The sequence below is a fragment of the Catharus ustulatus genome, chromosome 5 (assembly GCF_009819885.2).
Source record: "Catharus ustulatus isolate bCatUst1 chromosome 5, bCatUst1.pri.v2, whole genome shotgun sequence".
In the NCBI taxonomy this organism is placed as follows: Eukaryota; Metazoa; Chordata; class Aves; order Passeriformes; family Turdidae; genus Catharus; species Catharus ustulatus.
The window spans coordinates 22,882,212-22,907,075 of NC_046225.1; the positions used below are offsets into that span (position 1 = coordinate 22,882,212).

At 40.6% G+C, this 24,864-nt stretch overlaps 1 protein-coding gene across 3 annotated transcripts in view; it reads left to right on the plus strand.

Moving 5' to 3' along the window:
• Positions 1–7,550: 7,550 nt before the first annotated feature.
• NFKB1 (nuclear factor kappa B subunit 1) overlaps positions 7,551–24,864 on the plus strand; it is a 55,612-nt gene continuing 38,298 nt past the window's right edge. For 2 of the 3 annotated variants that reach the window (XM_033059400.1, XM_033059401.1), the window contains exons 1-3: positions 7,551–7,666; positions 18,838–18,890; positions 20,001–20,085. In XM_033059400.1, the coding sequence (XP_032915291.1) occupies positions 18,846–18,890; positions 20,001–20,085 (130 nt within the window). In that variant the 5' untranslated portion in view covers positions 7,551–7,666; positions 18,838–18,845. The remainder of the gene's footprint in view (positions 7,667–18,837; positions 18,891–20,000; positions 20,086–24,864) is intronic. The other variant, XM_033059399.1, reaches the window with a different exon arrangement.

Consider the following 24,864-nt stretch of genomic DNA (forward strand, 5'->3'; position numbering starts at 1 on the left):
ATTGTTTTGAAAACAGCAAGTACTATATCAGAGTGTCCAACCTTTCTAGTTGGGCAGGTCCTGTAGTATCATACAGTGACAAATGACTTTCTTCTAATGGCACAACCACCTCCTCCAAGTATTCTCATGGGATGGGACAAGACACAGTGAGCCTCAGAACCCAGTGAGTGTGGCACACAGCAATCAAGATAGGGTGGACATATTAATCTATGCAGTGACAAAACCTATGAGGAAAATTAGTCTCTCTGTTTCAAATTCATACTACCATTCATCTTTTTAATCTTCTTTTTTGGGGGGCTTTTGTTCCATATCCTAGAACAAGAACAGCATTTTTGTCACAAGAACATCATTCTAACCTGTCTAAAGTACCGTCAGAATTCCAGCAAACCCAGCTGGAACTACTCAAAAGCACTCATAAAGTCACCATGACACACACCTTGCTTTCTTTCAGAGCAACGCACACCTTGTAAAGCTAAATGCTGCCTCAAGAAAATACTACAGTTTTGCAGATGCCTTGTTACTTGCAGGCAGGTGAGCCCACTGTCAGAACGCTTTCCAAGTCTGTAGAGAAGGCAGGGATCCTCCCTCAGCAGCCAGCCCTACACCCAGGTAGGTCAACAAGAGTTTGCTGTTGATCTGAACACAAGCAGCACAGTTCTCACTACGCTATCAAAGGGAGTGTCTTGGGTGCAGCCAGTTGTTGGCAGCACAATGCTTAAAGCTGGGAAGAGCTTTGTAAATACACCCAAGGGCTTAAACCGTAGTCTCATATTCTTATTTGGACGTCTAGGTAAACAGCAACATTTGAAGACTTTGCAATTCCATTTCCCTGCCCTCAGGTGAGAAAAGTCACATGCACTTTCAGGTCAGGTCTCAGCAGTGCAGAGACCCTGAGCCCATACAAGTTCACATGCTGAATGTTTGAAGCATTGTGTGGGGTTCCTTAGCCTTTGAAAGCAAGGCAGGACACGGAAGCATGACAACATCCAAGACAATAGGCTTGGGAACACAGAATCACATGATCACACCACTCCTAGCTTTGGTGCTGGGATCTTTGTTTATAGCTTAAAAGTTTCCATACCGTGTTCTTTCACCAGGGAAAGAAAGAATCAAAGACTGTCCCGCTACCAGCCAGGCTTCCGCTTCCAAACAGTAAATCACAAAGGGAACTGAGAAAGAAACTAGAATAAGGAGAACACCCTGCTTCCTCCACCTACTTCTTGAGTAGAGTGAAAAACAGATTGAGGTCCCTCTCCACTCCTGAGACCCTGCTCTATCACAGGGCTCTTTCTGTCATTACACTGCATACTGTCTTGCTTTTCACCAGCCTGTTGCATCTTATCACAACCTTAGGTAGTGCCTGTACTGTTTTGGGTGTTGCAGTTTTAAGTCTAGAGTACTTTGCTAAAAAAACACCATTTCAAACCCTGATAGCTTTGAAAAAAAGGTTAAAGAAACATGAACTTTTGAGAAATCAAATCTAGGAGACAACATGCCTTTTTTAATGCCCTCCAAATAATCCTTTTATAATCTTGTATTTTCTGGAAGGCTTGATCCATTACACTAGTGATTTGTCTCAGTTCACCACTCACTGTTCTTAATCCCCTCTCATTACAACATTATGAAGTCCTCTGAACTCTAAGGATTTGCTTGAAGAGAATCACATCAGTTTAAAAAAATACCTTTTGAACATTGACACTTTTGTTTTTTTTAAAATAAGGTTTAAGTTTTCATTGAAACCTGAGAAGAAAACTAGCTGTATCCAGGTATTCCAGGACTGGACCTTCAAGAAGAATATCACTAGTTGTGGTAAAAGCTTAAAACTTGAAACAGAAACAGTTCGGGAAACCAGAACTTACAACAATTGAGCAGAAGACTTAAAGTACAGTAATTTCACGATTACAAGCCACACAGACTATAAGCCACATATCTGGATGTTGGCAAACATTTCGTTCTTTGTCCATACACAAGCCACACCCAATTATAAGCCGCTCTGTCGTTAGCAGCCAGGACCCGCGTGCAACAAAGTTGCCAATTAGTAACAGAATCGCAGCATGGTGGGGTTTACTGGCTTGGCTCGGGCCGTGAGGGCTCGGGGCTGCCGAGGGGGCCAGGTGGCCCAGCTGCGCCACGGTGGCAGGGGGCACAGAGCCCGCCGGCACCCGCAGCGGTGGCAGCAGGAGGGGATGGGAGCTCCCGCCTCCCCCCAGGCCGGGGGGCCAGCAGGAGGGGGCCCCCTATCTCTCCCCCGGGGCTGCTCTGCCTGAAGGAGGGAGTCCCCCGCCTTCCCCACCCCCTGTGCTGCCTGCATGGAGCCCGGCTCCACCCACGGCGCAACAGAGTAACCAATTTGTAACAATCTGGTAAAGCCGGGTTTTACTGGCAGGGCGCTCAACTCGGCACCTCGGTTTGCACTTCCGGGGTTGAAAATGTCAGAAAATTATTCACATATTAGCCACTCCTGAGTGTAAGCCGCATTTCCGGTGTGGGAGCAAAATTTTAGTCAAAACAGTGCGGCTTGTAATTGTGAAATTACTGTAATCACTGCATGAGTTCAAACAGTAGCGAATGCCACTTTCAGTTTCCATAATCTTCTCCATTATATATGTAGATGTTGAAATTTCTGTGGCAGAAGAAATCTCTTCCCTATATATTTGTACAATGCTTATCTATCTGGAATTTTCCTTGAGCTGCAGCAATAAAATAGCAGCAATACAAATCAAGTTAGCTAAATTCCACATTCTCTACTGTGTTAATACTGGTCCTACTCAGTATATCTGACCCAAAATGACCTCATAAATTGAACTGAGCATGTATTTAATGAAAGTGACAAAGAAAGTGACAAAGACAACAAACAACTGCTTTTGTTTGCATTAGTTAGCTGGGTGAAACACTGCTGAGGCTCTAAAGCCACAGTTACACAATAGGAAGAACATATGTCCCTTGGGAAAACAAGTGGGCCCCTGAACTGGGTTCTGATGGATGTAACCAGACAGAAGTCACAAGTACATATCATTCAGATGTGCAAAATACCATGACGAGAACTCATATATTAAATCCTGACTATAGCACAGGATATTAATCATAACACAGGGAGATGGGAAGAGAAGAGAGTGAATGCAGTGGACTGGTAAGAATCTGCTGCCACTGAACTCAAATGGCAAAAACCCATCTCTCTAGCTTCAGTGGCTGATCAAGGTATTATATAGCTGAGTGACAGAGGAGTGAATCACTCACAATCTGAATTAGGCCCAGATTCTAGAGAGTTTACCATTCTAGAGAATAGATTTAGTGCTAGACAGCACAACTCTAGACTGTAACACCACTTGCTGGAGCAGTTTGCTTTGGGCTCTGAGCTGCATGAACTCCACATTGCTACAGTGCTACACTAAGGGTTCTCTAAATAGTTTCTACAAGCACAACCATTTCTATTCTGTCAATACATGCACTTATTGTTGTACACTGCTCAGCCACTAAACCTGGGCTGCTAAGTAGGACCAGCCTAGGTAACACTTTTGGAATATATGTTCTGCATCAAGCAGCTTCAAGGCTCTGATGAGCTGGTCAGCTCACAACTTCTCACAGTGGTCAGGGTAGCACCACTGAGAGCAGCTACCTTGCAGCAAGTTCCCAGAGAATCTGTAAACCACCATTTTTGGTTTAACTGAGAGGTTTGCTTTGACACTCTCCTTACTATCTAACAGTGTAAAAGAAAAGAAGGAAGAAGGCCTAGCATTACACAGACAAACTGAGGGAAGGATAAACTAACTATTCCAAAAATTATATACATCAAATTGCCCTCTCTGCTTGGTTCTTTCCATGTCTTTTAGGAAAGACCCAATACTGTATCACAGCTATAAGTAAATGTTGGGCAGTGTTCCCTTTCTTGTTTACTTCTAGCTCTCTCCAAAGGTTCCCCTTTCTCTACTTATTACACACATCAGCCATGTCTACAGCTTGGTGGTTCTCTTATATGTCTACTAAATTAACTCCCCTGCACCTGCTCCCCAACAGCTATTCACTCCTGAAATCTCCTGCTTCAGCTCTGGTACTCTTACCCCAAACACCAGAAATTTAGTCTTTCAGCAAAGTTACATGCCTGAACCACAGTGGAGGTAACATGAGATGCCATGTCTCATTTGTGGCTCCGGAGGAAGCTAGCAAGAGGTGCATTTGGGATGTGGCCCAGGAGACACCACACTGTTTGGAGCTTTGCAGAGTGTTGCTGTGTCCATCTAAATCTGATAAAATATGTGATGAATTGAGGCCACCAAAATCGACAGAGATGACAGAAAGTATTTCTCATGAATGCTGCAGCCTGGGTATTCAGCAGCATCATTGAAATCTATACCCTGATAGCTGCAGTTGAAATGGTTGGCTTTGCACATGCACATGCACATGCACTTTGGCTATTCAGAATTTTTTTTAAAAATATAGTTTCTAATGTCAACTTCATTAGGGTTTCACATATATTCTCAGAATGATGACACCACCTTAAAAATACAACTGTTTGGGTTTTTTTTTAATATATTGTCTTCCTGAGTTAGTGGTGGATTCAAGCTATAGGGGAAGATGGCAATGCCAATGCCAACAGTAAATATTGGCTAAACACTGACAACTTCTATGAGACTGGAGTGTGTTAAGATGATCACTGGCCACTATGTAAAGTGAATCAGTATTTAAGTTAGAACTTATGGATTATCTGGATGAGAAAGAAATAATGGATTGACCAGAAATAGAACTGGATAGTATGGCATAATAGTTTAATTAAGATGGGCAGTTGAAAGCTTTAAAAAGGGAGTGTCTCTCAGTAGCTATTTTAGACTTCCCCTTATCTTTTCCTTCTTTAGCATCAAACCTATTACGTCAAAGGGAATGAAAAGAGCCTATCCTGATTCTAACACATACCTCAGAAAGAGAAGAAAAATAATTTAAGAAACTTTCATGAATTTTTCCAATCCAGGCATATCAATTTAAAATTGTTTATTTTAAAAATCTTTGCTTGTCTTACATATTTATCTATCGTTAGTTACAGGATTAAAAAATACTGAGGCCAAATATTTCTGACCTTGGAAAGGGATCTGTATATCTGTATTCCAAGAGCAAACCTAGCAGAGAAGAGACTCAGCTTCTAAATTGCATCTGCATGTGAGGAAACTTAAATATACCCCACCTGACTGAGGTGAAACAGCCTGGTTAAGTGTACAGCTAGAAAGCCTTTCCTTCAGTGCACTTGCCCAGCTGCCAGAGACATAGCTACAACCATTTCAAAATGCTCCCCTCAGATCAACAGTAGGCATTTGCTCGTTTGGGTTCAGGTCTGATCACCTGCTCTCCATCTCCGGGCTGATATTGTCCAGGTACTGAAGTAACTGAGTGGTAACAGTGGAAACCAGTGTTATCCAGGAAACAGGCAGCACTTCATCACTGCAAACCACTGAGCCTGTATTATCTGCCTGATTTCCTCTGTGGTTGGAATGGGATTACTTGGCTCTTCAAGTGGGAATCCTGTGCTATAAAGCTGTTCATTTGTCTAGAGTGTCCTGTGAAGATAATTTACCAAAGTGGGCTTACAGCCTGGCACCACTGTGGGTTTCAGCAGAAATAATATTTCAGTTATGATATTAAGCTCTAAAAAAAGGCAAATTGATACTTTCAATATAATTGAGAAGAGGGTTTTATTGCAAAACCTAGATCTTTGTGGAAGCTGCTTCAGATTTCACAGGGAAAGCTGAGTCTGAGGACTTGAATAGGTGTCCTTTTAAAATAAATCCACCAGGTAAGTCTCCTTAAGTTTTGGAACTTATCCACCTCATCTGATATCCTGGTACTTGTTCATACAGGTTTTGCCCTGTGAGCACACCTTTGATTAGCTATGACATGGCACCTTTCTTTTCAGAGGAATCTTATTTTGAAACTTCTTTGTATTTAAAATCCATCTAGACTTCCTCCTTCAAAGGCTTTGGGACAACAATTCTTTCCTCACTTGTCCTATTAATTCCATGTATTTTCTTTCGTTAAAAAAATTAATATTAGGTCTTGAATGTCTGGGAATGTCCCCATATAAAAAGGAAAATATATTTTACTCGGAAATGCTGAGTCATTCTCAACTCTCAGTTTGTACTGGCAAGAGAATGGGGGAGTGCATTTTTAGAATTGCATCAGAGCATGAGTGGCAATCCAAAACAATAAAATTACTCTGTCTTCATACATATGTATATGTAACAAGGAGAAAATTTCAGTTCTCTTCTCAAGAAAGCAGAGAAAATCCTTCGCATTTCCAAGCTCTCTTTTGCACTCTCAGCACTCATTTTAAATATGGTCTCTCTGCTCCAACCCAGAGATGTGGTACAAAATGAACATCTGAATCTACTCCCTTTCATTTTGTTGCAGTCAAGAGGAGGCTTATGATCTGACTCTATTCCCTTTGAACATATTTTTGCTCTAGGTTACATTTCCTCACTTCAACACAAAAAATCAACAGTCATAAACCTTGGTTCCTTTATATGTTTGGGGTTTTTTTAAACCTTCTTTTAAATTACAGTTTTTCGTAGTCTGATTCGCGAAGCCCCGTGTTGTGTGGCCTTAGCATAACAAAATTCCCAAGGTGTGCTGCTGACTCTCTGTGCAAACACACAGTCGGTGGAGCTATGCTGGATGCTCATGTGAGGCACTCTTCACCCTCAGCAAACCAGACGTTTAAGATTCAGCATAAAGATATTGGAACCTGGTTTACACAGCATTTGTGCCAATTAAACGTGGCACTAGCTGACTTGCTTCAGCCTTGGTTAAATGTGTCTGGGAGACTTGGTTACTGTGCTGCAAACCTGGGTTCAGGTATTAAGAAGCATATTATTGATGGTTGGCACTGTTTAACACAAGTTACCTGGGAGCCTGCTCTGTCAGAAGCTGTGTAAATCTACAGAAAAGTGGTGCTGTGCAGCCTGCACTCCCTGCTCGGTGCTTTCGGGCATCGGGCGGTGAGCAGTCGGTGAATCTCCTTCAATGAAGAACCTGGGAAAGCCAGCCAGCAGCCAGGCACTGCGTGAGAGGGGTTAAATTCACTCTGTGCAGAATCTCTCCCCTTCCAAACTTTATATTTAGAGGTAAAAGAAAACATTGGCAGTCACGGCTCGGGCCGGTCTCCACAGACGTGTCGCGAATGCCGCCGTGGGCCAAGGAAGGCGGGCAAGGACAGGATTGCTCCTGCGGCGGTGGTAGCTGCTCTGGGATGAAAGGACCGCTGTGTTTACGCGGTTTCACCGGCGGGAGGGCCTGTCCCCAGCTCCGGGATTTCGTGGCCAGCGGCTCGGCTGGTGGCGGGCGCTGCCCGGCTCCTGCCCCGCCGCCTCCGAGGGAGCGCGCCCGGGGCGCCGCGGCCGCGCCCCCTCCTGCCCCGCCGGCCGCCGCTCCCGCCCCGCCCCGGCCCTCCGCGCTGCCGGAGCGTCAACGGGAATTTCCAGCCAGGAAGTGCGGCGGGCCGGGGGCAGGGGCGGAAGCTGCGCAGGCCGGTGCCGGGCGGGTGCCCTCGCCGGTGGGGTGGGCGGGAAGGAGGGGGAAAGTCCGCGCGGAGCCGGGCGGCGGCACGCCGGGTTACATGGCGCGGCGCTGAGGGACCGCCGGCGGCACAGCACGACGAGGAGGAGACGCCGCCAGCTCTGCCCCGGTGAGCCCCAGGCGGCCCCTGGCCCGCCGCTCGCTGCCTTCTTTCTCCCCTGTGCCCCTGTCCTCACCGCGGTGCCCGCCCGGCTGCCCTCCCTCTGTCCCTCGGGAGCGGGGCGGGAGCGAGCATTTCGCTGGGCTGGGGCAACTCCGCAGCCCCCGGAGCGCAGGTTTGCCTCTGGAGGCTGTGCCCGGCTCCAGCCCCGCTCCTGTGACCTCGGCCCGGGTGCGGGGCTCCCGCTGGAGTGGCGGGCGGGATTGCCGCGGGATTCGCCTGCAGCCGGCAGAGGAGCGGGCGGGATTGCCGGGGATGGCTCTGCTGCTGGTGTGTTACAGTGTCTTCCTAGCGAGGGAAGGGGTGTCTGTGACAGCAGAGTGAACAGCAAAGGGAAAAAATCTGCAAGCCCAGCTTCTGCCGCTCGCATCGCGGGTGCTCGCAGGCAAAGGAGGTGCTGCTTGTGTCGCTTTTGGTTTCGAAGGTGACACTTGTACGTGCTGGAGCTCTGGGGCTCGGGCTCGGGAGTGCAGGTGGTCCCCACGGAAACATGGGCTGGCACTGGCAGCACCGGGTGTCCTCGTCTTGGGTGCAGCCCGAGAGTGCCGCACCCTGTATTAAAAAGCATAAAATTGAGAGGTTTTTAAAAGTAATTTGTTACAAGTGACGAAACCGAAAAGTCCTCGCCGCGACGAGGACTATTACTGCGCTGGTTGCTCGGTGGGATTTGACCATGAAACCCGAGAATGTCCAACTTCTCATCATCACAATTTTTTTTTTCATCTACTGGTGCTTGCAGCTTTGATGGTAACTTTGGTGAAGGAGTGCTACTGACTTATTTCACGTAAATGTGAACCGGAGTTTTGTTTCTGTGACATGAGCTATGTGCTTATGGACCATTATCATCATGTGTGTACTGCTGCGTATTTTCATTCAAATAAGTAAATCTCAGTCCCTGTAAACATTTGGGGAATAAGACTGGAGGCAAGGGATCATCTGCATTTCAGCTTCCTGTCTTAAAATGCTCAGAATCTTTGCTTAAGAATAACATTTTAAAGGAAATACTGATTATTGTTACCATTATTTTTAAATGGTTTTAAAGTGCTGATTATACTTGGCGTGTTTAGTACTTCAGAAGTCGTCTTGTCACTTACTCTGTTCACAGAGAAAAGTGGATTAATTCTTTGCTGTTTGCCTTGTGCCTTACATGCTGCAGGTTGCTACCACCAGCACTGTCAAGCTCACAGAACAGGGTTGAAAATAGAGCACTTCAATTTTATTGACATCTGGAGTCTCTCTGCTATGTAGTATCCACTTCTGAAATAGTATTTCAGTCAGTGTATTTGTATTCTTTCATGAAAGAAAGTAGCTGCCCGTTCTAGGAAAGCATTAATAACCAAGACGTCATTCTAAGATAGCATCCTGTCTGCAATGTTTTGTAATCTTTAGAAATGACTACAGTTTATGAGAAAATGAAAGAGAAGAAAGCAGCCTGTGACGATCCAGAGGCAGATACTCTGATCTGTAATTTTCCCTGGCCCGAGAATTTAACTAACAGTTATGCTGAAATACTATTGTTAGGATGTGCCACAGAGTATGGAGATTTCAGGGAATCTCAGTGCTGAAATCTGTGAAAAATATGTTAGAGCTTAATTTGAAATACTAAACGAAAGGAAAAAGCTTTTTTTCTTTCCACCCTTTGTCCTCTTTATAAAGAGAGAAATGTGAGTCAGTGGTAGAGTCATCAAAAATGTAGTTATTTTTCTCATGCAAGAAATGAATACATTTAAAGTTAAAGTTCTAAAGCAGAGCAGCTGTATATCGCTTTGCATTGTGTTGTGTGTTTTTAAAAAACAGTGTTGTAGCAGATGAAGTTTCTATCTGTACTCGCTTTGTTCCGACAACACCTTGGTAATGTTTTTGTAGTATTTATTTCAAAATCAGAAAGTTTGCTGAATAAAAGTGCTGGGACGAGAAAAAGAGTATCTTGGAAGAGGGAGAGAGGGTGGAAAGCTGACAGTGGTGTTTTCTTTATGTGCACATTTGAAAATTTCCTGCTTAATTTGTTAAAAAATAGCAGTTCTGGTTGTTTCTGTTACTATGTATTTTACTTTTGAAAATTAATAATAAATGTACATTTACTTTCAAATTTTACTTCTAAAAATTCAATAATAAATTTAATTTAGTTTTTTTTTCTTGAGGTGGCATTACATTACTTCAGTATGAGATACCTACAAATAAATATTATTGACAGAAATTTGCTAATTAATAGATTTTTGAGTTTCTTTTCCATTACTACATTTTCGAAAACCTTCCCATGCCACTTGCTCGTGAATACATGCATACTCCAGAAATATGTTCAGTTAGGAATACGTATTATTATGCATATTGTCTCTGGAAGGGCAGGAACTAAGTGTGAAGGCCTGTCAGGCTTTACTATTGAAGGTGCTTGTAATGCAAAGTAGATGTTAATTTTTGAAATTGCAGAGATACAGTGAAAGACAATGTATCTTTTGCTAATTTACAGTTGGATTTCTGATGTAGCTAGTATTGAGAAAATTCACCTGTTGTCTTCAGAGATGCTGGTTGATTCTCCTATGTTTTCATAGATTGCTCCAAACTGTACTTGCTAAAATACTTTCACATTTCAGTGCTGTGTTTGCCAACTCTAAGTTCAAAAGTATCAGCCATAAAGAAAATTGTTACTTGTTTATGTAAGCAACTAATGAAAACTCTACAGTTAGTTAAAAATCCTTTTTTTTCAACATGCTTATAGCTTTCCTTTGGTTCTCTGACAAAATAATGCAGCTATTGTAAAACAAAGAGAAGATAATGAATACTTCAGGCAGCTAATGAAAAAAGCAATTCCTGGTTTTGGTCATTTTTAGCTTTGACAGCGGTATTTTAGAGGTGGAAGTAGTAATTTGATGTCCTTTAAATAAGCTGTGAACCTTTTATGAAGTTCTGTGTTGATAAGATCATAATTATGGTTGTCGTTAACTGTGCCCTTAGGTCAGTCAGGCACTGAGTTTGCATCTAACTTTGAGCATAGAAATAATTTGGTGAATCTTCTTCAGTGCTTTCATTTAAACATGTATTTTGATGAAGCACTGTTGACAGTTTGAAAAGTAAGACCTTAAAAGATGTTTCAAGTTATTATAGTCTCAAGGTAAAATCCTTAGTTTTGCATTTAGGTGGAGCTGACAGATCGTGTGTGGGGAGGAACCTATTGCTCCTACTCCAGGCATTATTTCCCCCTTTCAACTTCTATGTTCTTTTGAAAGGCAGTGACAAATAGATGCACTTTTTTTTTTTTTCTCTTCATTTAAAATACTAAACTGAAATACCCCCATGTTTCATCGTGTCCTCTCAGCAAACTGTCTACGGGTCAAGAGCAGAGTAGGTCTGAGTTGTGTGTTTTGGGTTTGTTTGGGTTTTTTTTGCTTGGGTTTGGCTTTATTTTTTTGTTTCTTCTAGAGATCGTGTTTCCATCTGCCTAAACACGACAGATTTTAGCAAAGTATAAACAAAGGAAACAGGTGGGTTTTTTGGTCTTGTTAGTTTTGTCCAAGTGAGTTTTGTTGTGTCATAGGTTACTGTACAACACTGAGACTGCAGGAATTTTGCAATTTCTTTGGAAAAAGCGAAAAATTAAACCTTAGTTAGCCACTTCGCATCTAGATTGGAAAACTGGGTATAACTGTGATGATACTGGAGTCAGATCTACCTGTTTGATTCCTCTTACTGGTGCTGTTTAAGTGATTGCTTCTGTCACGTTTTGATTTCAGGGGCTGTTCAGAGCCAAAAGGACACTGAGAATTGCTTAGTTCACTTCTGTGATTGCAGGGTAACAGCCCTTGCTGTTTTCTATTCATGAAGTGAGGGACTGTGTCTGCAGTAGGAGCCCAGAGCCTGTGTGACTGTACCTGGTGATACAGCAAGCCTTGTGTGAACTGAACTTCTGCAATCTGGGGGTTACATGTTACTTAGTTTCTCAGAAACACTGCCCCTCTGCTCCCACCAAAAAATAAAATAAAAAAAAAAATAGAAAAAGGAAAGGGTTGTAGTCTAATATTAACGATTCATCATTACACTTCAGGCTTATGAAATGGGTGTGTGTGACTTCTTAAGTTAAAGTTTTACTTAGATGAACAGCTGTTATATGAGCTAGAGCTATTTGTAAAGAATATTCAGTGATTCATCTTGATCTGGAGGAAAAAGTAACAGCATTTTTGCATCATATTCAGGTTAGATCAAGTAACGTTAGCACCCCACATGGCTAAAATACAATGTAGTTACTACAGCTGTTTTGCTTTGTTGAGCCTCAGTATTTTTACATCTACTTAGCATTATACATGTACCAGAATATGTTTGCTGTGTATTTGAATACTGTTTATTCCTTTGGTTTAAGTTGCTTTGAATGTGTTTTAACAAAAACATTCTAACTTTATTCCAACAATATAATGAAAAAACAGTTTATATGTTATGGCATTTTAGTATTTCCTCTTGACATATTAGTTCACTACTTTGATGCTTGGGAAAGGAATAAAACAAAAATTCTGTTTGCAAACATAGTTAATAGAATATCTTTTAGGTAGTCCAGTTACTCTTTGCCAGGGAAATTTTCTTATGCTATGATTTTCTTTTTCTTCAGATTTAGTGGTTACCTGCTGTAATAAATTTGGTTCTAGATTTTGTAAAATAATTATGCACCAAACAATTCTGATTTAGAGGACCACACTTGTAAAATCTCAAGTACTTGAGATTGATTTAGTTTCCTAAACATTCTGTAGTTTTTATACTGATGTCAAGTAATGCATCTGATCATGACTGAAAATACTTGACAAATTTAACTTCAGCAATTTTAAAATTTTAAAAATACATAAACACAACTACCAGGTCCCACCCAACAGGAAATAATAAGCAGGCTTAATTAGTCACAAGAGGAGGCAATTTGGGTTGTTATATTAGAAAAACAAACAGTGTCATCTAGGGTTATTGCGGCTGCATTGGTGTGTGGATGACAAAAACTCTGCAGAGGAAATTATAGTCTTTGATCAAAATGTCTCCCTGCACAGTTTTTTTCGCACTTGTATACTGAGAAATTGCACTCAAGTCTTTATTGAGAGATTACCCATCTTTGAAGTACCCAAAGGAATGTGAAAAAAATACAACTTTCTTATGCCTCTTTTGCGGAAATTGAGTGCTGTTTCCTTAAAACAGCTCCCTACACCCCCAGGTACTGAAGTCATAACTGGGAGAAGAAATGGTAGTAAACATTTTGACATTCAAAGGCAAATTTCAATGTATTTCATTACTGAGTTAAATTCCCTTCAAAATAACATAGTTGGTGGGGTTTCATGTCAGCATGAGTGACTTAATCACTTCTTGTGTTTTTGAGCATGTTTTTCTTTCCTATTTTTCCTGAAGACATCTATACCAGTATTGTGGGTGAAAGTATGCACCATGTTCCCTTAATATTTGAGTTCTATTTACTTTGTATAGTACAGAATAAGTCTCTTACTTTGAATTGAAAGTTTTGTGCTCTGGAGCTGTACTTCTGACACTGTGGGCAGAATAACTGGGTCGCAAGGGAAATGAAGAGCTGGTTGAAGTCAGAGGTGGCCAGAAGCAAGGTGAAAAGACTGCATTGAAAGGGGCTGGTAGCATCCAGACTTCGAAGGGGCTGTGGTGGTGAAAGGTTGATGCTGAGCAGCTTGGATCGCTATCTCTGCTCTGTCAGCTCTGGCCTCCAGCCAAAATCATCTCCCGCAGCTCTTGTCCTGCTGCCAGCCCTAACCCAGCAACCCGAAGAGTCTATTGCACAATACCTTTTCCCAGCATCTCTGTTTGGGAAATGCAAATCTCTGAAACAATTGTCCCTATATGGATACAGATTGTTTTGAAAAAGGTGGGAGACTGAGGCTCAAGGATGGATAGTTGCCGCCTAAAGTTAAGGAAGCAACAGCAGGTAAAACACGTTCTCCTGTCTGCACAGTACAGCAGTTACTGTTTCTACCTCTGTACTTTATAGTTGCTACAGGAATTCTGAAAATTTGGTGCTGTTCTTAAAAATATAAAGAGATAATGATATAATGAGATTATCTGCCACACTTTATAATCTTGATGTAGTAAAAATATACTTAAAATATAATTAAGAGATGCATCTTTGCTTCATTTTCATCCTTATTTCTCTCTATTTTTAGTGAGCAAAACAAACAGGTTAAGAGCATAACCACACTGAATTTACTTTCATTCAGTGTCCTGTTAAAGAAGTTTATTTTTAAATTCCAGTGAAAGCCAAGTTAAGGAGAAAAAGCTCTCTGCTAGAAAACTTTCCGGAAGAATTGTTCTTTCAGTTTATCAAGTCAGTTGAAGTGTAGTAGTTGAGTTTCCCACTGTGAGGCTTGCTTTCTGAATCCCAGCCTTGAAAGGTGAGAACAGGTTGATGTAAAACATGTCATAAAGTAAGAGATGGTTTAAATAAATTTCCTCATGGAAAAACATCCATCACACTTTCAGTTCTCAAGTGCAGTGAACTGGGTGATAAAGATCATGTTTGTCTGTAGAAAGGTGGTAGGTAGAAGTTTGTAGGAATTGGATTGGATATTTGTGTCAAAGAGAACAAGGGTTCATGCTTATAGCTCAGGCTAGAAAGTTGAAGAGAAGGGAAGGATCTGTACCCTTCAAAAATTGGAGGGGCTGAAAACATTTGGGTAGGGAAATTTATCATACTTTTTCAAAGGTAAACAGACACAGTGAATGTGGGAGAATAACAGGGAAGAGCTCTGAAATCAAATGATTGAGATAAGAGAAATGAGAATTCTGGTTCGCAGATTACAGCATTCCTACGTTAATTATGTTGTTTTCATTTTACATGGCTGCTCTTTTTGAAGCTTTAGAACAAATATTCAGAATACAATAAATCACGTTCTTCCAGCTGTGCCACTTGAACCTTGTATCATTTGGTTATTAAGAAGGAGGAGTGGTGCAAAGTACCTGCCATTAGGTTTGCTTGGTTGCTTGGTGCAACACCATCATCTCCTGTATGTGTGTACTTGGCTTGCTAGTTTTTTTCTCTTTTTCTCCCTATTTAAACCTTTTTCACAATGGCAGTTAACCTATTGTGAGGAGAAAGGAATATATATGCATATGCACATGCTTCGCACACTCTCAGAAGGTGTAGCTGTGTGGGTTTGGGCAAATTTAGCTGGATTTTATGTTTTCCTGTTGCACTAGGAGTTAAATGAAGTTTCTTCACTGACCTTTGAATTTTCACGCTTATAAATACTGTGAATTGAAATGTCTCGTTTCCTGTGCCCCATTATCTGAAAAACTTCAGATGATCTCCAGGGTGGAGACTGCTGTGGTTGAATGTGGTCTGCAGGTGCTGGAGTTTGTTTTTATTGTAGATTTTAGTTTGCAGTACAGTTTGTGGGAATTGGAGCTTATGCAGGAAGCAGGCATCTATAATAACGTGAACTTCCACAAAACAATTTTAATCCGATCATCTTCAAATGAGAGAGGTGGCAATCTCTGACCCATAATACAGCTCATGTAATGAGAGAATGAACAAAGCTACTCGAGGCAGATGCTAATCTTACCACCTGATGCAAATGGGAAAGGTGCTTAGAAACTGGAGCAGTAAGGGAAAAGGCCAGTGAAAGGTCACACAGGTTAGTGCTAGGGTCTATCTTTCCGTGTCTTTTTGGGGTTTTAATCATGTTAATGACTCTGTGGATTTGCATCCATTTTCATGTAAGAGGAAGTGTAGGGATTTGTTGACTTGATAACTCCTAAGAAAACATTCAAATTGTTACAGAACATTTTTGTTATCTGTTTGGTTTTGGAGAGGACAAAATGTAGTGAAACTGAGAGTGTTTTCAGTCATTTAGAAGGGTTATTTTAAACAGCTGTGTTAATCTTTAAACAGTTGGTTAATCAGGCCCTGATAAGGCAATTAAGTGTGAGTTTACATGCACAAAGTGTGTGTTTGCACATCTGAATTATAGTCTGTTTATAATAAACTGGTTTAACATTCAGGCCAGAGAGAATGTCTTTAACCTCTCCCCCAAGCACTGCAGCTGACCTGAACACAAAAGATCTCAGTAAGAGGCATCAGCACTTACGATGTTAGAGAAATTGTGTGTGATACCTGGTTAGACATTCATTAGTGCCTACCTACAGCTGACTGGGTGCTGTGTGGGTAGTTACCTTGCTGCTTCCAAGCATAATGTTCATAGAATAATGGAGTAGTGAGGGTTGGAAGGGAACTCAAAGATCATCTAGTCCCAACCCCCCCACATATGCTGGATGGAGACACCTCCCACTACCATAAGTTGTCCAAATTATTCAAGGCCGCATTCAGCCTGACCTTGAACATTTGCAGGCATTGGACAGCTTCAGCTTCTCTGGGTAACCCGTTCCAATGCCTTGCCACCCTCACAGTGAAAGATTTCTTCCTTATATCTGATCTAAACTCACCGTCTGTCAGTTTAAATTTATTCCTCCTCATCCTGTCCCTGCATGTCCATGTGAAAAGTCCCTCTCCAGCTTTTCTGGAGGTCCCCTTCAGGTACTGGAAGGTGCTTTAAGGTTTCCCTGAAGTCTTTTCTTCTCCAGGCTGAACAGCCCCAGCTCTCCCAGCCTGTCTGCAGACAAGTGCTCCAGCCCTCTGAGCATCTTTATGGCCTCCTGTGGACTTACTCCAGCAGGTCCATGGGCTCCTTGTTCACTGCATCAGCCAAAAAGCCAGAAATTACTCTTTTCAAAAGCTGAAACTGAAGGACTGATTCAGATAGTCGTAGGGGTTTTTTTCTGTATGGGTTCTAATTTTTGCATCAAAATGCTTTATATGAAAGATTTTCAGAAGTAAAGTCTCTGTACTGTTTTTCCACTTTGTTGGAAAGTCACATATTGTAGAAGTGTAGAGGTGACCAGGCAGTGTGGCAGGTGTGAGGACACTGCCTTTCACCCCCGGAGTTCTGCTGCAGGGAAAGGGATGCAGTCTGAAGGACTAGAATAGGGCAGAGAAAATAGAACCTACTATTACATTTATCCTGTGGCTTGCAGAAGAAGCTGTGAGATGCTTTGTTTGAAAGTTTGGCAAAGTATAGATTGAGCAAACAGGCGAGCAGGCAGATATCATTCATGTGGGCTCCTCCAGAATATTTTATTTTTCTGAACAAGCATGTTTATCATGTCATCTGGAAACTTCAGGATTTCGGAACACAATTTTGCATATGTGACTCATGAAACTTTAAGTGTTTAAATATGAGACATCACAAACAAGACTTTTAGGACTAGTTTTTATTCTGTTTATGCAGAAGAAACCTGGCATTTGCACGCACAGTTACCTAATCGGGATGTAACAAGAGGGTGGGTATTTTCTGTCACTTTGTAAAAAAAAAAAGCTGGCTGTTCAGGCTAGCTGCTTTCAGTCAGAACTGTTTCACAAAAATATTAAAAGTTATTGCAGTGATTTAAGTAACTTGTCAGTTGGTGATAAAGTTATTTATATTTTTTCTATGAAACAGAAGTCAAGTAAGAGCATCTTAGTAAATTTTGTTGTATCCTGAAGGTTTTTATCATGCTTGTGTGTTGGCTTTTTCCATGTGATGAATAATAACAATGGCAAATGGTTGATGAAAATAATGCTTTGCAGAATGTGTCTAAGAGATAATGTGATTGGTGGTTTTTTTATCTTGCTGAAATCCAGTTGTATTACGTGATGAAGTAGAGTATTGGTGACATTGGCTGCATGTTGTATCTGTTACTTATTTTTGGGTGAAATCTTACAACCAGTTATTTGATATTTGCAGAAATACTACAAATAAGTATTGCCCAGTAAATATTTCTAAAATTGATTTACAGTCAGATGGGTGCTTTTATTTTCTAGGTTAAAAACCAGTTGTATCCACATAAATGTCTTTTTCATTGAAGTCATCTGTGTATTAAGTGTCTCCTATTTCTCCTTTTTTTTAAATTTACATTTTCTACTTTGTGGGGAATGGGTGACTGTGTTGTCTGTAGAGGTTGTTAGCAAGCAGAGTTGAGCCTCCATCAAAGTGAAGTACCCAAGTATTCAAATTTTCCTTTGAATAATTGCCTCTCTAGTTCCTATAGAAGGTCCATGGTTACTCAGTTTTTCTTTAATGACTTACTGATCTCTTGCACTTCTCTTTGATAGTGCAGTGGGTTTTCACAGTTTTCATGGCTGGAGAATATGTTCAGTGTGTTCACTGTGGTGGAATATGAGGGCCAGTGAACCTGTTTCTGTCTTCTATTAGTTATTAACCTTATTTAGTGTCTGTTGAATGCAGACATGAGTCCCTTGAAGTAGTCCTACTGTTATTTTCAGATACTCCCTTGGAGAGCCTTATTTAGTGAGCTCAGCATAGGTGAAATTGTACTTCTTCAATAACATCTACATGAAAGGAAATAACCTTAATACTAATATCTTCTAATTGACCTAAAGCATTCCTCAGAAAATTCACAGGTTCTGCTGCTGGCCCACTACTGGTCCCGGTAAAACGAAGCCAAGCTAAATTTTTCCAATGTCCAGCATTTACATGTAGACCTGTGAGAAAGTGTTGTGATGGATGCTGTGCATCCGTAATTGTCACTGTCAGCACAGAGGTGTGTGTGCTAAGCACTTGTGGACCCCTGGAAATAAAGGCGAATAAAATTAGTCAACAATTGATTCCTGGGTTTATTTAATTTATTTTTTAAAAAACTGTCTGTTCATTCTTGGGCATCTTTCTTTGCATTTAGTAATACTTCATGAGAAATCCATTAGGGTTCATGAATGTTCATATTGTTCTTTTTATTGTAGAAAAATGAAGAGTTATGTTATTTCTGTTGTAATGATTTTGCATTAATTCAATAGTCAGAGCAAAGACAGAAACAATTCCTGATTTTAAGAAATTTTGACTTCTGGGCTTTGACTGTAATTTTTTATTTCTTGGCAATAGGCAATGGAAAATCCTAGCTGTAGCCTATCTTGTCCTTGCATTGCCCTTTCCAAATACTGAGGAGTTTTAGAAATATTTTAGAAATCATTGATGTTATGAGTAAAATAAAGAGTGTCAGTGATTGGGCATTGACCTCTGAATGTTTTCCAGGCATTGGAGAGAAAAAAAAAAAAAAAAGGATGTTCTAATCATGTTTTTGTGTTTCAGGACTTAAAATGGCAGCAGAAGATTCCTATATCATGGGAGTATCTGATCCCCAAGTAAGTAAATTTCTATGTTTTCAGTATCTCTGTATCCTCTCCTAGCTGTCTGTTTAGGCCTCCTTTCATATTGTCCTGTCATTGCCTAGACTTAATATGGACATAGAAAATCATTCTGCTTTGGCAGAAATCAGCAGTTTTCCCAAAGCTCTTTTTTATGTGACCCATAAAGGGCCTTGCCGCTGGTTAAATGGCTGAAATGAGAAGGAGAGCTAGGCCTGCTGAATTAAGCCGTTGAAAAAAGTACTTATTTTTATGCCCTGTATACCTGTGACACTTGTTCTGAGATTTCTTCTGTGGTGGACATTGGAGTTTTTCTGAAAATAAAGCCCCTTATGTCCTAAAATGCCCTTTTGTGTAAATGTTTGTGATGTTTGCAATTGACAGTGATGACTAAAATGTTCCTTCACTCACACAGATCCATAGCTCTTCAGGAGCTCTTCCTTATCTCAGATAATTTCATAAATTACTTGAACTATGAGAATGGTACTTGGGTGAAAAGTTCAAGTGAAGAACAGGTCATTTCTACTCACCTTTATTTTCAAAAAGCAACTATTTTCTCCTTTATGCTTGTTCCATTTTGGAATAAGATAGATTTATACCTGACAACAATTACAGTAAGTTAAGACATGCCAATGTTTAAAAAAAAAAAATTAACATTAACCTTGGATGTACCGTTTTCTTGCATTAAAACTTGTAAATATATTTACATAAGGAATGTAGTCTGGTGGGGTTTAATCAGAGAAGAAGAAATGCAAACTCACAGGTGCTTAACAAGGCCTTGGACAAGACATCTAGGGTCAGATTTTCAGAATTTACTGTGTAAGTTCTTCAGAATTTATAGTTGTTGGTGCATGTAAGCAAAATGGGTATTTAGAAACTGTGCTGAGGTTGGTGCGGTCTCGTGATTCTGGTGAAACTTGGGTTGGTGCTGTCAACTCTGCTTGCAGTGCTGTTGCCAGCAAAAATAAAATGGCTGTAAAATGTTTATGTAATTCAGTGAGCTGTTTGCAGAGAATATTTGCAGAGAACTTTGAAGTTCTTTGCTGATAGATGTTTTATGCAACTATGTATATATGTAATAATGAAGAGTATTTTCTTTCAATGTAGATGTTTGCGGTGGATCAGTTCATGGGAATGAATGCTTTATTTAACAGTACAAATTACATCACTTCAGACTTACCACTACGAACAGGTAGGAACCCTTACTGTGTGATGGTGCTATTGTCCTGCTGATTCTTCCTGTTTGTTTTCTTTTGAGCAGTTCTTTTCAGAGCCTTTTTCTATTTACCAACTTGTGTCGCAATAGTAAATTGCAAAGTTGTCAACTAGATTTTTTTATTACATCTTTTTGCATGTTTCTTCCCCTCAAGAAACTTTCAGCAGTGAGGCAAATCAGATTTTTTTTTGTGGCTTTTACAGAAACTGAAAGTTTCAGCAGTTTCCCAGGTGAAACCAGGACAGAGACCAAAGAGCTTTGAGTGACCCAATTTTATACATTGCTTTGTTGAGGCTTTTTTCTAAATTTGAACCTTCAGCAAGTTGCATGTTTCTATTGCCACTTTGCGGACTGCAAGATGTTCTTCTTTTGCTTTTGAATGCTGTTTCATTTGTTATAGTAGTTAAGGTGCTTGTTTTTCAGTAATAAAATGCAAAGAATATTAACTTCCTGTACCATTCAAATGTGTTTTTCCTTCTTGGTGACTTCTCTGTTTCCTGTGAAGTGGCAGTGTGGTATTAGAAGCACCTGACAATTTCCTGAGCAATAACACTGGTTTGAAAGCTCAGACAAACTTTGCAACAAACCACTGAAAATAGCAAATAGAATTCTGCAAAAGTCTGATAAGCAGTTCCTACAGTATGCTTCCAGAACACTAAGAACAAATACAATTCTTTTATAGCTCAGTCAGTATCAGCTGCTTGATCAACCTTGGTCTGATTTTGCATATTAAAGTTCTTTATAAATATTACTTCTTGCATGAATTTAGAAAACTCTTTTCTCTTGCTCAATCTATTAGAACAGCTGATATAAAAGGATGAAGGAAAGAAACTTTTATTTAAACGTAGGAATCTTTTCTCAAAATATAGCCCCAACATAGCTTTTCAAGTCTTTTACCTTTCTCTTGTTACCTCTTTGACTCTATTGTATCAGAAGGTAGCTGCTATCTTATGCATTGCAAATTACTTTCTTTGGTTGAAAGTGCAAACCACTTCTGATTATAATTCTGTTAAGGGTAAAATGAAACAAGCATTTAACATTTTTCTTCACAGGTAAAATTCCACCCTAAAGTAACAATAAATGTTGCTTATAGAATAAAAATTAAAGCAGGCTTACTGTTTCAGTGTTTCCTTGTTTTCTTAAAAGTGTAGTATCAAGAAAGGATCAAGAAACACATAGTACAGATAATTTTGTTTCAAGATAAAATGTTCTCATGAGGAAAGCTCTTGACAAATATGGAAAAACATCCAGTAAATTAATGTTGCAATCATTTGTTTAGAGAGTATTTTTATTAAGGCAGATAAAATTATTCAATAAGATTCACCTATGTAGTATTAAAGGGCTTGTGCATTGTAAACCAAGGGATTTTTTTCCTCCCAGTTTCTGTTGAACAAATAAGGTTATTGAAATTTCCCTGTAATTAGCTATTTTACGTGTACCTTTTAAGCTTACTCTGTATTCTTCTTGCCAGACTCATTCCACACAAATTATTCAGATCTATAAAACTAATTTTCAGGTAACTGTATCTCATTTAAAGTAGAAAACAGCTGTTTTCAAAACCATGTCAGGGAGTCAAGGATTCACTGAGTTCTGCTGCCTCAGAAAATTTTTACTGGGCTAAGTCTAGCTCTGTCTTTAATTCGCAAAATTGCTTTGAAAAGGCTTTTTTCTTTTTTTGTAAGTACCACTGCTCTTGTCTACTGCTGCACCATAGGTGGCAAGTTCCTTGTGCACAAAATGGGATTCAATAAAGGATCATGGATTTCAGGTTATCGCAAACAAAAAGTTAATAAAAAAATTTCAGAAAAGGTTGATCATTTCAGCAGTGTCTGATGATGCCACAGTTGGTTTGTTTCTTGAACAGTATCTCAATAATCCTTACTTCCTCCCCTTCTTGAAAATATGACTGGCTCTTCAATTATAAGATAATATAATAATTTTTATATTCTACTTTAGTGGTTTTCAAGCAGGGACTAATGATTTCTTTCTACACAACAAGGTCAGTTAACAAAGTCATGTGGGATTTTCCAGAAGTACTTTCAGCTGAGATATGGAGAGAGAGAAATAAAAGGATCTTTTCTCAAGGGCAGATGGATGATTAAGTCAGATAGAACCAAAGACATTAATTTTTTCTCATGATCTGGCTGTGGTGCATATATCTTTCAGTCTGTGCATCCAAAAATGTCAGACCTGTTACATTGGCAGGCAGGTTTAATGTATAACCGTGGATTGCCATGTTGTGCCAGCGTGGCTGAATCAACAAGTAGCTGGGGAATTTGGGGACTTTCTGGTGATGGATGTTCTGCTGTTACATTAACATTTACAGTAATAGTAGGAAAAAACCTTTGAGATGTTGGGACATGGATTTTCTCAACATCATTGTCAGTGCTCAAGTGTCTTCAAGCGCTTCTTTTTCTCTCTCGTATGTCTGTTTTAAATAAAAATTAGGCTTCTTTGTTACTTTGGCTCTAAAGCTGTAGTAGTTACATGGTTCAAGTCCTACCAGCAGAAAAGGCAGTAGCTCATGAAGTCAGCCTCTTCTTTGGCTTACTGGGAAGCATCTTGCCTTTGATTAGGTAGGTTAGATACCGATCCTTAGTGGTATTGGGGATGGCGGGAGCATTATCCACAGCACGTATTTAGGCAGAGTAAAAGCAGGTGCACATCCGTGGGATGTCCACTGTGTAGTGGAGAAACAAAGTGATGCCTTACATTGGAGAGGAAATGGGCAGAGCTCTGAGCTAAGCAGTTTGTCATTTTGGATGTTTTGTACTCTCTTGTGATGTTCCAAGACCATCTACAACCACGTAACATGCCCCAGTTAGAGGTGGGTTTGGGAACTGCGTAGTTGTTTTGGCTTCAAGAAACTCTGGTCTGACTAGCTCTCAGCATTAAGGTGGTGTGCTTCTAAAATTTGGAGTTGAAGCAGAGCCATCAGGAGCTGAACAGTATTACCTGGAGGCAGTAATTTTCTGCTGTTTCTTTAACCTCCTCTGCCCAACCCTGTGTGACACTTGCTGTGAAAAATGAGAAGGTTATAGAGGGGAAAAAGAAGGGGATTAATTTTATTTTTTGTGTGTTCTTTCAGAGAGAGATAATGTTAGAGGTTCAAAGAAACCAGACCACCACCAAAAAAGAGATGAGTGTTCATGTTTCCCTGTTCACAGTAATGACCCTAGTCCTCAGGAGCTTTGGCAGATTTACATACAGTTTCTGATGTTCTTTCTAGATCTTCTGTGTTCGTGTTTGAAAGAGTGAACCAAGGGAAGAAGTTAAGCAAAGTCTCATGTGCCAGTTGCTTTAAACATCATGCTTTGAACACTGAAAAGCTGGGATTCAAGAGAGTATTCCTGTGCAGGGGAATCCCTGAGGGGTGGGACATGCAAATGCATGTCTTCAGGAAGGATAAGGCACTAGGTCTCCAGTCTGAGCTTTTAGCAGCAAGGTACCACTGTCAGGATGGACACGAGAGCTGATGTGGGACTTAACAATCAAAACCTACAGGCTACGAGCATTTCCATCCATGTCCACAGGGCAAAACAGCAATTACGAGGGTGAGATGCCTGTTCTGGGAGGCCCACCAACAGAGAGGATGTGAGGGAGACTTGTCCACAGGTTGTTGCAGGTTAAATTGAATGGTTTTAGGTACTAGAAAAGCTGTTAGATACAGGTCCCCACTAGTCCAACAGAGTTGCTAGGCTTGCAGGGATATCCCACCAATCTCAGAGACCCATTTTTCCTTGAATTTGTTATTGTGGGAAGGAATCAAGGGAGAGCCTAAGATGGGTGCTTCTTTGGAAGTGTGTGTGTGTGTGTGTGTGTGTAGGGTGAGGCCTGTCAAGAGGAAGAAAGAATGCCAAGTGGTGGGAGTGTCAAGGGGCAGGAGGGCCTCTGACTCAGGCAGGAAGGAAAATGAAGAAACTTGGCAGTTGAAGAAGACATGGGGAAGTGGGACTGTGACTCAGACTGGAGTGGGATGCGAGTCAGTCTGTGGCAACTGAGGCGAGAAGACAGAAGAAGAAGCCCTGAAGCATGGCCAGGATGTGGCAGTCTGCACCAAAGCCCCTCCAGGCTGGAGGACAACATGTTGTGGCTGCAGTTCTTGGCCTCCCAGGCATAGCAGTGCCAGGCAAAGTGTAAGCAGCACTCCAGTGAAAACCTGGTTCTTGGAAACCATGAGAACCATGCATGTGTAGAGGCAGCTCCATGACTGCGTCCTTCAGTCTCTCTGGAGGGCAAAGATAGAACATAAGCTATGCATTAAGTCCTTCTTGTGGCTGTTACCATTTAAAAAGGGGTTGCTTCTTAAACAATAACTTAGAGCAAGCACCTTCCTGGCTGGAAGGAAGGATCATCACAAATCTTGTCATTATTAGTTTTTCTAACAGATGTACATCTTCAAGTTCCTGCTCTTTGTCTGCTTAGACAGAGACACACCTACTAATAGAAACAAAATATTAAAAACTTCCCTGTGCAAAACACTAAATGTATTTTCTCTGTGGGAAAGGGTGAGAGAAAGAAGGAACCACACACAGGAATGTTAGGCTGTGTAATGTGCCTCTGGGAAGTATTCAGAATTCAGTAGAGTATTCAGTATAGTATTCAGCTATATGAGACCTTTCACTTAGTAAAATCCTTTTTATAATTAAAATAATATGCCATTTATGCCTGGATGTTTTCTTGAACATTGAATATTGGTGTTACATTGGTTTAACACTGTAAATATTGGTTTATTTTTAAGCAGCATTTCAGAAT